This window comes from Xiphophorus maculatus, chromosome 18 (genome assembly GCF_002775205.1).
Source record: "Xiphophorus maculatus strain JP 163 A chromosome 18, X_maculatus-5.0-male, whole genome shotgun sequence".
NCBI classification, from domain to species: Eukaryota; Metazoa; Chordata; class Actinopteri; order Cyprinodontiformes; family Poeciliidae; genus Xiphophorus; species Xiphophorus maculatus.
In genome coordinates this window covers 14,721,652-14,736,286 of record NC_036460.1, presented here as the reverse complement: position 1 = coordinate 14,736,286, position 14,635 = coordinate 14,721,652, and the positions used below count along the sequence as shown (strand labels likewise).

General features: G+C 38.0%; 1 protein-coding gene across 1 annotated transcript in view; it reads right to left on the bottom strand.

Annotated features, from left to right (window-relative positions):
- Window positions 1-9,670, bottom strand: part of clmp (CXADR like membrane protein) — an 81,782-nt gene extending 72,112 nt beyond the window's left edge. The window contains exon 1 of the mRNA XM_005808308.2: window positions 9,199-9,670. Coding sequence (XP_005808365.1) covers window positions 9,199-9,229 — 31 coding nt within the window. The 5' untranslated portion in view covers window positions 9,230-9,670. The remainder of the gene's footprint in view (window positions 1-9,198) is intronic.
- Window positions 9,671-14,635: the final 4,965 nt, after the last annotated feature.

Here is a 14,635-nt window from a genome sequence, read left to right as displayed (position 1 = left end):
AATCATTCTCATCCTGTCTGTGATCACAGTGTTTCCCTCCCGAGTACCCAAAATGCAACCATAATTTCAAAGTGGATCAAGACTTCTGCAAATTTAGGAAAAATAAAGTGTGTTGTCTGTACTTGGATGTTTGGTTTGTGAGAAACAGTAAGAAATACTAAGATGTTTCTTAGAATGTTTTAATATCACAAGATCATAAGACAAATCCCCCCAAAAAACAAAAACATTTTTATGATGTTGAACAGTGTGACTAGCTAGATGGGTTGCTGCAAGTTAAATTCATCAAGATGGAACTAAATCCAGTAGCAAAAATCAGGCTTGGCACATAGTGGCACAACCATTTTCCATCCCCTGATTCATTACAAAAGCATACAAACGTAACCGTGATTAACTTTCAGTTTATGTCTGGTTCAAATTGAGTGCAGTCAATGAGTTATAAAACAGTTATAAGCTAATATACAATTATAAATTAGAATCATATTGTGGTTGCTCTCTTGTGGCTTATTTATAATATAGTAAATCATAATCAACCTCATCAAAATGACAAGAATAAATGTTAAGGCTTCCAAATCATTTCAATGTCTCTTCTAAAGCATCAATTTTCTCTGATTAAACTCATGTATCTATTACTGTTGACTATTTTGTCTAAAAGCAATTAAAAATTAAAAGCAAGAGATGGTAAAAAATAAATGTGGCAAACCTGGAAAATGGTTATTCCCTGCTTTCATTGTTCTGGCAGAGCATCTTTAGATCTAATTATATTCCACAGCAAACTCTTGCATTTGCAGTCCATGTCCAATTAAAGCACTAAACAACTGCTAAAAATAAACACAGGCAGTGAACACAAAGAAAAGAAGAGAGGTAAATCCTTACTCTTCCCCAATGTAAACTGCTCAAATAATGTGAAGCACATATTGAGGACAGCATGCAGTAATGTCAAATATTTATCTTTATCACTGTGAAGAGAGGGAATAGAGGAAAAAGATTTAAACTAAAGTGAAATCAAACTATGGCAACAGCAGGCATTTTAGGTTAAGTCACTTGAAATCAAGCCTCCAGATGAAAAGCCCTGAAAATGTTTTTCCATGTGGATCATATTGGAGGTTAAAACTCTGCACCATGCATGAAGGAGCTGTAGATCACTACTACCTTGTGTGTCAAAAAATGCAGCTAAAGCACTTCTGAAGTATCAACAAGATAGCAGCCCATAAAAAAGCCTCATCATGGTTCAGTTCACAGAAAGAAATATTGCTTTGAGAGAAGTGCAGAGTTGGAGGATTTTATAAGTTGTTAGAGAGGAGCATCTAACCAAATGAGTTATTAAACTATAGATGTTTATGAATAAAAATGTATTCTGAAAACATTGCAACCACTGTTTCTGTCAACAAAGAGGCTGCTGAATTAGATGGTGTCCTCATCATCTTTACATCAATGAGCATCTTCATCATCCCAGGTACAAATTATTGTGAAGAATAACAATTATTGTACAAGAACTGCCTTTTATTGTTTCTAATACTGTTGGACAATGCAGCATACTTGTGTGGAGCTATGTCATCAGCAGGCTGCACATGTGGCTCCAGTTAATGTGAATGTGAGCCTTCCCAGCACATCTGTCAAAGATTAGCAGTAAAGTGAAAAAAGCAGTTCCTGTTAATACATTCCAAAAAAATCTGGCAATAATTTTCCTTCGAGAAGGATTGAAGGGGGAGGGGTCCGCAGGTCAAAGGCACTATACAATCCCAGCTCTGTTAAGGCATGTGTCTTGAGTTTTACAAGACGCAAAAGACAAAAGGCCTATGCAGAGAAATGTCTGGCTATAATGAAGAGACTGATTGGCCATTTTTAATCAACCAGTCAGCAATAATCCCTTCTGCAGAACCAATATCTTAATGTAAAACAAAAGACAACTTAACACTGATTACTGCTTCAAGGAATAAAAGCTCTTACTGCATAAAGAATTTTTTATACCTGCAAACATTTTCAATTTAAAGTGCAACAATCATTTCACTGTGGTGGCGTAGAAAGCCCATGTCTTAAAGCATCACATTCGAAGACATGAGAGATTGCACATCTCTCAGGAATGGGGAAAAATTTAAAGAGGATAGTTCAATATTTAGGCAAACAAGTTGTAATTCAAAATCCATATGCATCAGTAGGAAAAGTGGTTGGGGGGTAAAATGGTGTTTACTAATGATATTTGCCATTTGTTTCAACATTGGTTGAATCATTGCACTCATCTGAGAGGCCTGCTCTGTCACAGAGTGTTTGACGTTTCATATTCCATGTTGCTCTGCCTTTGCAGAGCCATTCAGAATGAACACTTTTTGCTTTGACTTACACAATCGTTTCTGCATGGAAATCTGTTTACGCTATATGCTGCATGAGTAACAATTGACATTGAAAGGTTGGAAGGAAAGTCACATTACAATGTGGAGAAATGCGAGCTAAATATTTGCTTTTCTTGTTTTATTCCATGTCCTAAAATGTAAATGCCAGACAGACAGGGATATGAGTCAGGATGTTAACATATCTTATGTTTAAGATATGTTAAATGCATAGTGAATCTATAATATGTACTTGAAGTTAGATTTTTACATGGCAAATAATTTGTCAGAGGTGTGGTAGAGTAATAGAAAAACAATGAATCCAACAATCATAAGGTGCATGCAGTCGATTCTGTGTTGCTGAATCATTAAATGAGAGAGGACTATAGTCATCAGCATGGTTGTCCTGGGTTTGATACGCGGTGTTGGGCCATTTAATGTACACCTTCCCTTTCTCTCTAAAACCATGAAGATTTTGAAGAAAACTAAAAACTATTGGAATGGTTCAAAGAATATATTTACAATACATTTTAAAGAGTCAGTCAATAGACAGCTACAGGGTGATCAAATAAGGTCTACCAATGTAACAATTAGAAGAACGCTATGTAAGTACAAGCTAATGCCAAGAAAATCCCAAAACGTCTAGTCTTTTTTTTTATTAAGTGCTAAAGATCACAGTGATCTGTCTAAAGAGACATAACATTTATGAACTGAAGATATTCGTAAGACGAACCCAAAACACTGACCTGAAGTCAAGGTATAATGTCAAGCATGGTGGAGAAGGCACCATATTTATCACTGTTTATCACATTCCAGGAATCAAGGATCAATTTGAATCCAGTAAAGTACTTGAAAAGGTTATGGCCTTATGTTGTTTAAGAGATGTGCTGCAAAATGGCTGATTGAACAAGACAATAACTCCAAAATCATTACTTAGTCAGCCACATTGTGGTTCCAGACCAAAAACATAAATTATATGGTGCAGCCAGGCTAATCCCCAAATCTTAATGCAATCAATAACTTATGAGGTAACATCAAAATACTACTTCAGAGACACAATCAAGAATTGCAGAGGAAATATGAAATGTCAAATGGCACTTGGCTGAAAGAACTATCGTTTCACTTCATGCAACTTCAAAATCTTTAAGCACATTTTTATCTATACACTAAATGTATGACTTTGTAAAGAAAATGCAAATAGCCATATTTTTAGCAATATTCAATTCCCCCTGACTTTTTCTTAACATTTTGATTTGATTTGGTTATGAATGGTAAATGTTACCAAAGCATTTTGGTGTATGAAAATGAATGTGGCTATATCTCACATTTTTAAACACACTGCTATTATTTTGAACACAACTTTATTGTAGTGTACCATATTGATAAGCTGAACATTACAGAGGTTTGGAGGTGACATTGAAAGTCTGCTCTTACAATGTGAATGCACAAGACAAATACCATCAACATAGCTGTCAAACTCCTGCCGTATACTCCACGCACAATACTTTCAAAGTTGGAAATACACATAGGGGATGCCAACTGACAATGCGGAAGAATAATGTAAGTCAAAACCGAGATCAAAAGCAAGCCTGAATGCATCGTAACTAAACGTCAAATATCAGAAAAGTCTCTGGGTTGGAATGTCAAAAGTCTCTGGCTGACTGTGTGTGTGGGAGTGTGATTCAGGCACAAGCACATCAAGATGTCACTTCATAACCTCTGGCTCAGGAGGCTCCTGTCATCTTCACATTTCAGAGATCCTCTGCCTGCCCCGCCAGACATGCTAAATATAGAATGGGGACAGAATTTCTGTTCGGAGCCACTGCTCTCTTTATCTACATGTAACGCTAGCTTACGTGTTTATGCGCACGGCCATCTTCCCACTGTTATTCAATTATGCATGCGAACATACACCGATCAGCATCAAGTGGGGCTAAGACCCTTATTGCACTCCAAGTGTAAAGGTTTTGATCTCCTATAAGAGGTGTTCACGCTTTGCAATTACATTTCTGTCTGGGGCCTCGGACTATGTTATTGTGCCCCGGATAGTCACTTTAAAATTCCTTCATTCTGCCCAGCGGAGCAATCAATCACTCGTCTTTACCTGGCCAAATCTCCAAATGCACAGCTCTGTAAGAGAGAGAAAGAGTTACTTTATTTGACCTTGTTCTGCTTCTTACTTTGTCTGGGCAGAGTTACCGAAGGGAGCAGAAGAACTCTCTGTGGCAATTAATTGTGCTACTTATCTGTAATGTGAACACTGGATATTACATCTCCACCAGATATTAATTTAAGGATGTCTCAGGATGGGCAAAGCCAAAGCTAAATATAAAGAAAAGGCAGTATTAAACAATATTGATTCTTTTGTAATGTGATAACCACGTTTTGGGCTCTTTTTTTTTTTTTTTTTTACTGAGTCATTGTTCTCATTTGGCAAAGCTTTCGGAAGACATGTTTCCTTTTTGTGATTTTGTTGGGGAGAACAATCAGGCAAATTATAGTAATTAGCTAAATAAAATTGACAACATTCAATCTGAAAAGTATGCAGGGAGGGAAAAAGCCTCACCGTGGCAACAACAGCTCTATTAATACTCAAGGCACATGCGTGTGGTTATTTTAAGGAGGCAGGAATTCTATTATTAGCTACAAAAATGCAACTCCAGTCTAATTTAATAAGTAATGTTGGGACTTTACTTGAAAATACTGGCTGTAAATTCAGGTTATTTTGAAACAAGTCAATACATGATTTTGGGTTTATGAAAAATAGAGCCAGATTTGAGTCATATTCTTAAATAACCCCATGTTTTCTTCTTGTTTGTTTCCTCAAGCAGAGTAAATATTCAAAAGATTAGAAATGTAGTCTCTAAGCATTCGTATAAGTCTGGACTACATTGTTGACCAGTCTCTGTTATGTCTAAATAAAAAAATTATTAAGCCTTGAGGTCTTTACATATCAATATCATCCTGTCTGTTTCTCAGTCATGTTTTCTTTTTACACAGTGCAACAAAAATAATGTCATTCAAATGGTTGGAAAGTTGTAAAAATGTTCAAAATAAACATGTTGCAAAGAAAAATGAAGGTCTGATATTTAAATCACATAAAACTCTATTTTTTCTTCCTACTTATCCTTGTAGTAGTTTTTTTTTCTTTATTCCAAAGGAAATAAAAAGACTTTGCCACTGACAAGACTTCTGACTTTGAGTTCATTAAGTCAATCTATTATTAAAGTATAAAATGCTCCATACACCACAGGCAGAAACAGGAAAAATACACATCCTTGTTCTTTTGCTCTGGGTCAGGCAGCTACTCCATCACTAGAACTGTACCCATCTCATCTCTGTGTCCTCTGCTCTAATGTCGCTAACATACTCAGCAGTTTCTGTCAGAGACGTATTCTGCACCTTTGCCGGTAGAAATTATAATTAGAATAGTTCCAACAGGTGATGTTTGGAGGCTGGTAAACATTAATGGCCAGGCTGTTTTGTAACTAGCTCTACATGGATGTTACTAAGTGCTCCCCCCTTACCACGGCACCTATACACTTAACTAGAACCTCAAATACTCAAAGGAAGATTTGGAATTTAAAGCTCAAATCTAAACATGTCACACAAGAAGTAGCCTAATTCAAATGATTGGACCACGTAGCCTATGTGGAAAGCCAAAAGTGACACAAATTAATAAATCAATAAGTCCAAAAGTTATTAATACGTGGGAACATTTTTCTAAAATTGAAGTTGCATGCATAAAATAAATTAACAATAAGTTATTGACAGCTGCAGATAGGCACCAGTGCACCTCCTGACCCCAATAGGATAAGGGTGTAAAGAAAATGGATGGATGGAATAAATTATTAGTAATTATTTCATATATAGTTTTACTTTATGGCCATTTCCTGCAGCACATCATGAATATATTTTTTTATGTCAGCCTTAGTAATCGCAATTTTCTTAAGCATGGGTTAAAATTTATTTAATCAGACACAGCAACAGTTTGAAACGGTGATGTAATGTAAATTACAGGTATATAGTCCCAAAGGACAATCAAATAACCCTGTTACAATTAGTCATCATAAAAATGCTATATATAAAACATAACCTAAAAGAAATTTGACTTTGCAATTTGATGTCTTGAAATTGGCATCTGTCTCTTCATGAGGATCAATCATTCATAATTCACTATGACATTTACAACTGTTGTTAGGAACATGGTCTGTGAAGTAGTTTGTATAATCAGCTCAACAGACATGCAATTCCACCAGGTGTGTCAATTGCTATAATGATGGAAGGAGTCGCAGGGGAGGGGAGCTCTGAGAGGCGGAAGCTGGACTGGGGACTACAGCTCCAAGGGGAAGGTTTGTAGAAATAGGTGCCGTTTTGTCTGAGCAACCTCCAACTGGCTGCCACAGGGCATTCAATGATAAATTATATTCGTCTTTAAATAGTTCCATAATGTAGTTTTGCACAGGAAGCAAAAATAGTAATAAAAAAACCTGCATTTTCCATACCATAAACAGCTATATGTGAATATACATTCTGATGATGCTTATTTTAACAGTAAAAGTGCCTTTAGAGCAGGTTTTAAAACATTTTTTTAGCCCACATTTCTGCATTAAACTGTTTTGCTTTGGTCTGATCTAATATTCTACATTCTATTCTGATCATTGTAATTAACAGAAAGCCTTAAAAACTTCGGTCTATATGCAATGTACATTGCTTAAAGACCTTCACTTAGTCAACTGAGTTGCTCAAATAAATGAACTTGTCAACAATATTCAAATCTACTGAATATGGCTGTATTTGAACTTTTTTTTTAATTTCCCAATTATGATCCATCTATCTAATGAGCAACTGTAAAAATTTTAATTTAACATTATGGATCGGACAGCAAGGGGAAGGGAAGAGCAGGGAGAAGGTGGGAGGAGAAAAGAGAAAATAAAACGCAGAATATGTCATGTCATCGAGTGGTGAATATAACATTAGTTTTTGCTAATGCTGAATTTTGTGGGTGGGGGTGGGGGGGCATCTGAAATAATTTTTTTCCAAGCCCAGACAAGGCAGTCAGTTGGCCTGCTAGCAGTAACTGAACACAAACTACTTTGGCGACAAAAATCCTGGTGTTTTAATACTGTGAAATCTTGTGCCAAAAGACTTTGTTGTACTACTGCTGGCTTAATTATATTTATATTATCGTTACAAAAAATACATCTATGTATTTGCTATTATTAGATCACGAAAGACAAAAAGCAAAAAGCAGACGACATGCAAAATAGAGTCGGAACAGGTGAGCATCTAAACCTTTCCAGGTCAGCATACATCTATGTCTGCATAATGTGTGTATTGTTCAGTGTTTTATAACTCTGCCCCAGGGTCATACAGTGGTTGTGAAGCTTTGCTATATATATTGGTATTGTACACACAAACACACACACACAAACAATACATCTATTTATCTTCACAGGGACTTTACTTTGACTTCCATTTGTTTTCAGTCATTTCCATAGCTTAACCCTGACCATCGCCCTAAATCTAACCATTATCAGTACATGCATAACTCTTAACCTAACCTAAACTCAATTCATACCTTAGTAATAAGCCTATCCCCTAACACCTAAAACAGAACTTGTTCCTATGAGGCCTGGACTTTGGGCCCCATAAGGAGAAGTGGGCCCTCACGAAGCAGCTGGGAAGGGAAAAATGGGCCTTGCAAGGTGAGAAAGGCTAAAACACACAGGCACAACCAGAAACGGCAACTAAAGAGAGCAAACTTTTAACAATCCTTAGCTAAAAGCGCATTGGGCTCAGCCTCTCTCTCCACTCTATTATTTTTAGCAAATACAACAAAACCTTAAAGTCAAACTCCAAAGGATCAGCATAGGTGAAAAGCTGCTGCTGTGAACTCCTACACTCTCAACCACGACACAAGGAGCTCTAAACTTTTTTTTTTTTATGTCGGCCACTCTTATTCAAAGACTATTCCACCCGGCGCGGGGGAATTGGGAGTTTTTCCTCTCGGTTTCACTGCAGGTATTAGAGGAACAGTGAGGAGTGCTGTGTAACGCCACTTACTGGAAGTCATTTTAAAACTCTGGCTCGCACTGCAACAGAAACTTCCAGACAGTGGAGTCACAGTGGAATCGAACATTCCTCATTTAGTTGGAAACCTGAAAATGTCTCTGGACCATTCTACAGCAGAACTTATCAGCGCAAGAAACATTACATTTCCTTTCATTTCTTGACATGCAATGTAAATAACAGCTGGTGGTTTATTACCATAAAAATCAGAAGCCTTAATTAAATATTTGATAAGTAATTTGGCCATTTGCAGAGTTATAACCCTGACAGCTATGACTATGCAAAATAGGTAGGAAATACATGCATATATCTGTTTACATTAGTTCAGAATATCCCTAATGGGATTTTTATTACTCACAACAGGCCTTCCTCTGAAGAACATGTGTCAGTACATGCAGGGTGTATAATACTGAGGAGCAGACTTTAAAGGAGGGGTCCAGCAAACTTTTATCCCTTTAATTTTTGCCTCAACTAAATAGATTCTCTTAAGAGAAGAGCAACAAATTGCGCTGAAAATTAAAGCTGACCTCTGCTTTTTTTTTTCATGTTTTCCAACAAATATGACAGGCAGCTTCGTTGAAACATAACGTGCCATTGCCTACTATAAGGCAATATATTCTGACATCATTCCGAAATGAAGCAGTCAGATGTGCTGTTATGACGCCTTAGACAATAAAAGATTGGAATAAAATATGTACTCAGTCAATCCACTTAGACTGCACCAGAGAGAATTGTGACGGGAAGGCGCTCCTTTCTAATTAGCTTAATGTCTGATCTCTTAAAGAAACACAAAGTGACTTACCGAGAAACAAAGAGCGCAAGATTGCAGACATCACGGCTGGAAATCCCAAATGCAACGGAGCAGGAAACAATGCGCTCAGACCGCCTTCGGATTCATTCGGCTGACCTAAGCGCAAGCACGGCGAGGCGGCACCATCAGCGAGCTGAGCAGCGAAATCACAGAGAAATAAATCTTCATTGAGCGTCTCAGTCCAAGGACGTAGTAGTATGTTGCACACGCCTGACGCATCTAAGCCTCCCAAGGAGAGGAAGGGGTAGATAAAGAAGAGGAAACGTGGCTCTTTCTCTTCATTGTCATGTACATCACAGGCTATCCGCGGCGTCCAAAAATCAAAGTTGCCCACCGGCTGTGTGGTTCTGGCGTGGGACGCGTTTGTCTCGGGCTCCCCTCTGTCTCCTCCTCGGGCAGCCTCTCCTCTTCTCCTCCTGCGCTACACAAAGCACCCAAAGAGGAGGAGAGGGCGAATAGGTGGCTGCTGAGGGGATGCTGAAGGATGGAGACCTCTAGAGTCTGAAGTTCTCTTACGCAGCCAGAGCATCCTGCAACACACACTGAAAGGCTTTAAGGGAGGGTGTGAGTAGTTGTTTTATGCATGCTTTAAATAAATTAAAATAAAATAATAAAAATGCTTGAAAATAAATATAATTTGATTCTATTCGTGGTTTGATTTATAAGTACAAAATCATGCCACAGTCACGCAGCAAGAATGATTTGTTTACCAGTGTGAGAAATTACCACTACAACTGACAGTTGATTTATGTGGTCACTGTTGTGGTAAATAAAGAATCCTTCCCAATATGATCTGGACATGTGTAAATATGTGTGTATTTTCATGGGACCAAAACCATGTATTTTATGTCACAGAAGATAGCAACTTGATGACATTTATTGTAGATTTTGTTTCTGGATTCAGGAGATATTCAAGCATCATGTGCACAAATGTCGTATGAATTGTGTGGTTTTCAGTTATTTGCACCCTTCTTTTTTCCACTCTAGACTATTTATATAACAAACACTGTCAGTCATTTCAAAAACAAGAACTGGGCGAACACAATTTTAGATCGGATCAAAATCATACATAAAGGCATGGATAGCTATTTTCTGTATGTATACACTCCACTTATATTTTAAATATATTTTAAATTTCTATGTTACACCTCAACTAGATATATATTGTAGTCATCAATACACTTTAGACATCTTTAGGCAGAATTCATTTAAACTGGTTAGTTTTCTGGCACAGAACCAGCTTTTAAACATAGTTCATACATTTTTAATAGGTTTGAAGGGCTTTGGGAAAGCCATTGCAGAAACCACAGCAGAAGCTTAAGTTAGCCTGCAATTACAGAATCCAAAACCACTTTTAGAAGGGTGTTTATTACAGGGAAGATTTGAAGAGATGCTCTTTTTAGGGGATGGGGGTAGGGGGGGAGGCTTGTTTTGTTATGTTTTTTGCTCCTGGACTGTTTTTAGAAGCAGGAGATACCCAAATGGAAGAACAAAAACATGCAAAAAATACATTTTGCATAATAGCAGACCTTTAATGAATAGATTTTATGAAAACACTTTGCAGGAACTTTTTAAAATTTTATCATGAAGAGGTGTTTTTGTTGCATCAACATGTATCTAACCCAGGGGTGGGCAATCCTGGTCCTCGAGGGCCGGTGTCCTGCAACTCTTAGATGTCTCCCTGGTCCAACACACTTGAATCCAACAGCTGAATCACCTCCTAAGTGCAGTCAAGTTCTCCAGAGTTCTGCTAATCACCTCATTATTTGACGCAGGTGTGTTGAAGTAGAGATGCATCTAAAAGTTGCAGGAGACCGGCCCTCGAGGCCTGGAGTTGCCTACCTCTGTTCTAACCATTGCACAAATATCTGATTATAAAATGATAATTGTTGCCCCACCTTAATCCTGGCCAAACGGATCAGATGTAAGCAAACCTTTGGCACATGCATCATGCTTTGTTTATTGTTGTTTTTTGTTTGTTTTTTTTAAATGATTGAGTTAAAATGTGGTATACAGGGCATTCAGTGTTAGCTTGTGCTAAATGAGATATCATTTAGCACAAAGCATCATTCCGCTTGCTAAATGACATGTCATTTATGAACTGATAACATGAACTGAATCACATGTTGAGTTCAAAACCTCACATTTCTGTTCTATTTATATTTTGTAAGCTACAATGATTCATGACTGTGATCAAAGCCGGTTCAAAATCTGTTTAGATCCAGAAGGCATGTTTGTATTTGCTTAATATCTTTTTTAAATTTGTCCGCAAGCTTCTCAATCTTGGGATTATTCAATCAATCTTTTCAAACCTGCCACACTGCATTTATCTCTTGAGAGGATTTTTGGTGGGATGTTTTACAAGAGCAGCATGGTCCAAGTTGGGTAAACAAACAGCGAAATGAAAAATACGGTTGTGCTCTGACGGCTGCTCTCGGGCCGGGAGACAAATTAATCCTCCACTCTTCTCTGTCTCAGCAATCAACAGAAATAACAGAAGGATTTTAACTCGCCTGTGGGTAGTCTGCTTTCTCGCATTCTCTTTCAGCCCTCAAGTGGCCCACTCTCCAGCACCAGGCTTGCTTTTCCCCTTTTCATTCAATAACTAGATAGCTTGGAAAAAAACATTCACAAGCTGACATGCACGCATACTCGCTCCTCTCATGACCGGCTGTAAACGGACAGTCGACAGTAGTAAACGGACTCATGCATATTGACGCAAACAGTCGATGATGGGCAGAGAGTGCAACAAATAACATAATTCTGGATGTTGCAAGAAGCAGCAATGCTCAGTGAATGACATACTATTGGTCTTGTGTGGCTTGGTATTTTGTTTGTAATTCCATTCTGTTCCTTTTTACTTTCCTCATCCTGTCTGTCTTTATATTTTTTCAGCAGAATGTAAAAGGTCACCGTCTCATTGCAACTCTCCTCCGTGGAGGTTGGTATTCACAGAAGTGAGCTGTTGAACAGAGGAGTGAAGTGCACAAGGGAAAAGCAGCTGTGAAAAAACGACGAATGGCTGAGTTTCAAAGATATGCTTCCCTCTTCCTGTCATGACAGTTGCATTGTAATTTGAGACATAAAAATGCCATAGTACATAACCACCTACTGGCCACTTTATTAGGTACAGCTAGTGACTCAGCCAATTACATAGCAGCAACTTATTGCATTTGGACGTCTAGCTAAGGTTCAAACTAAGCATCAGAATGGAGAGGAAAAGGGGATTTAACCATGACCATGAAAATGGTGTGGCTCTTGGTTCCAATAAGTAACACAGAAACTTGTGACTTTTCAATCACAACCATCTCTGAGGTTTACAGAGAATGGTCCAAGCCCACCTTTCTACACAGATCTGAAGTTAGATTAAACACCTCACAGCACTGAGGTTTTTAGACTTGCTCTACTACCTATTTAGTGGATAACAGGACTTTAAGCCCAGATGCATTTTTGATTGTAATGACTGCATTATAGTTCACTTGTCTTGCAGACATTGTAGATGGGGCCACAGGAGGCAACCTGTCTGCATTTGGTGGTTTGGCCTTGGTGCATGATATAGCACCGTAATGCAGATGGCCTCACAGATGGTTGATATTTATACCACAGGGCCTTGAAAAGTCACCAGTGTGGAAACTGCTCTTTCCCCCCCTATTAGTTTCACATCACTGAGAGCAAAGCAGTATCAACACAGTTACTTTGCAGTGAACTGAAAAACCTGTTTTAAACAGTGAAAATCATTGTGTTTGAATAAATATCCTTTGCTTCTTCTGGACTTGAAGACAGTAATAATGTATCAGAGCTCTACCACCTCTTTTGTGCATGAAAGTGTAATCCCTCCAAAGTGCAGTTGCATACGATTTAAAAGAAAAAAATCTGCCACGACACAACTTGCATTTTAGCTGACGACACATTTGAGTTGTGTACTGTAGATGGATTTGAAATCTAAATTAGAGAACCTACTGTAGTTGCACCTCAGACCTTAGGACAGAGACAAACTGCTTCACAGAGATGGTTTGTTCTTTCCTGAGCATTTGTAACTCCCTTATCATGACATCACAGAGATGTGTTAAGGTTTTTGTTGAAGCACAAACAACACCCTGCAAACACACAAGTGTGCTGAAATGTCTCGACCTGAGGGAATAAAAGAGGCGGGTAGTTAAAAGGATTCTTGGTAGCAATGTGGATGAGAAGAAAAAAAAAATCTCTTGTTTAGGCGTCTCTATTTTTAGTAACCAATGTGATGCTGTTCCGTTAGTGCTTCACGCCTCGCAGATCCTTTATAATTTAATGAGGGAGATGACAGCCCACTGAGATATATGGCGAACATCTCAAGGCGGCGCTGGTCAGCTTATTGATCCCTGTATGGGTCAGTAAGGGCGTATCCTGTCTATGCTCTCTGACTCTGCCACAGGAACAAATTGTCACCATCTTTTTAAGTCAGTAAAATAAATTATTCTTTCAATATTCTTTTATTCTCTTTTCAAAGAACACTCTGGTTAGAGAAGACAGAAAAAGTAGAGTATACATAAAAATAATTATTCTCCAGCATTTTGCTATATTTACCGTAGGTGCAGAGACACCCATTTGCCTACAGTTTCTTTGCTGTCTTTCTTTCTTCTCATTTTGTTGTGTTCAGTACATTTCTATTCTGTTGCTCTAAGGCAATGGGTGTCTAGAAACCAGCCAATGAAAGCATGAGAACAACAAAAGCTTAACAACTTCCTCACATCTCCGTCTCCTCCCTCCTCTCTATCTGCATGTATCTGCTGCACACACATAAAAAGGCTCCATTAGCAAAATGGATTCTCTTGCTTGAATAATGAAAACGTAACACTCCCTATAAGGCTTTGAATGTGTGTGCGCTACTGTTCTGCTGGGAAACGTGGTGTATCAGGTTAAGGTGTTCTTACGCATATCTGCCTTTGGTTACTTACTGTAACATAACATTTTAGCTACATCTGAGTTAGATGGATATTTCTCTGAATTTATTAAAAAATGTAAGAAACTTCTACCAGACATATGGAAAAAGCCTCCGAGTAGCCTGGTTTCAGGGGGGGATTATATTTATCTCAAGCTGCCAAAGGCTCTAGAAATTATGGGCACTATGTGTCCCTCAAAGCTTTGTGTATCACAAGGTATTCAAGTCATCACCCTTCATCATGTAACCTCCAGAAACCCCTACTTTTGTCCATAATATTTCTTCATGACAAACCTTTTAAAGGAAATGATTGCATGGATTCTTAATTTATGGTTTGTCTTTAGAAAACACAATTTACTCACTATAATGGTGGAAAAGTATATTTCATACCACTTCTTATCCTTTGCCAGAGCTCAACAGATTCAAAATGTGATATTTTGCCTCAATTTATGGTTATTTGGTACGAAACACGAAGAAGATAGGGACAGGATATAAAAAAAAACATTTTCC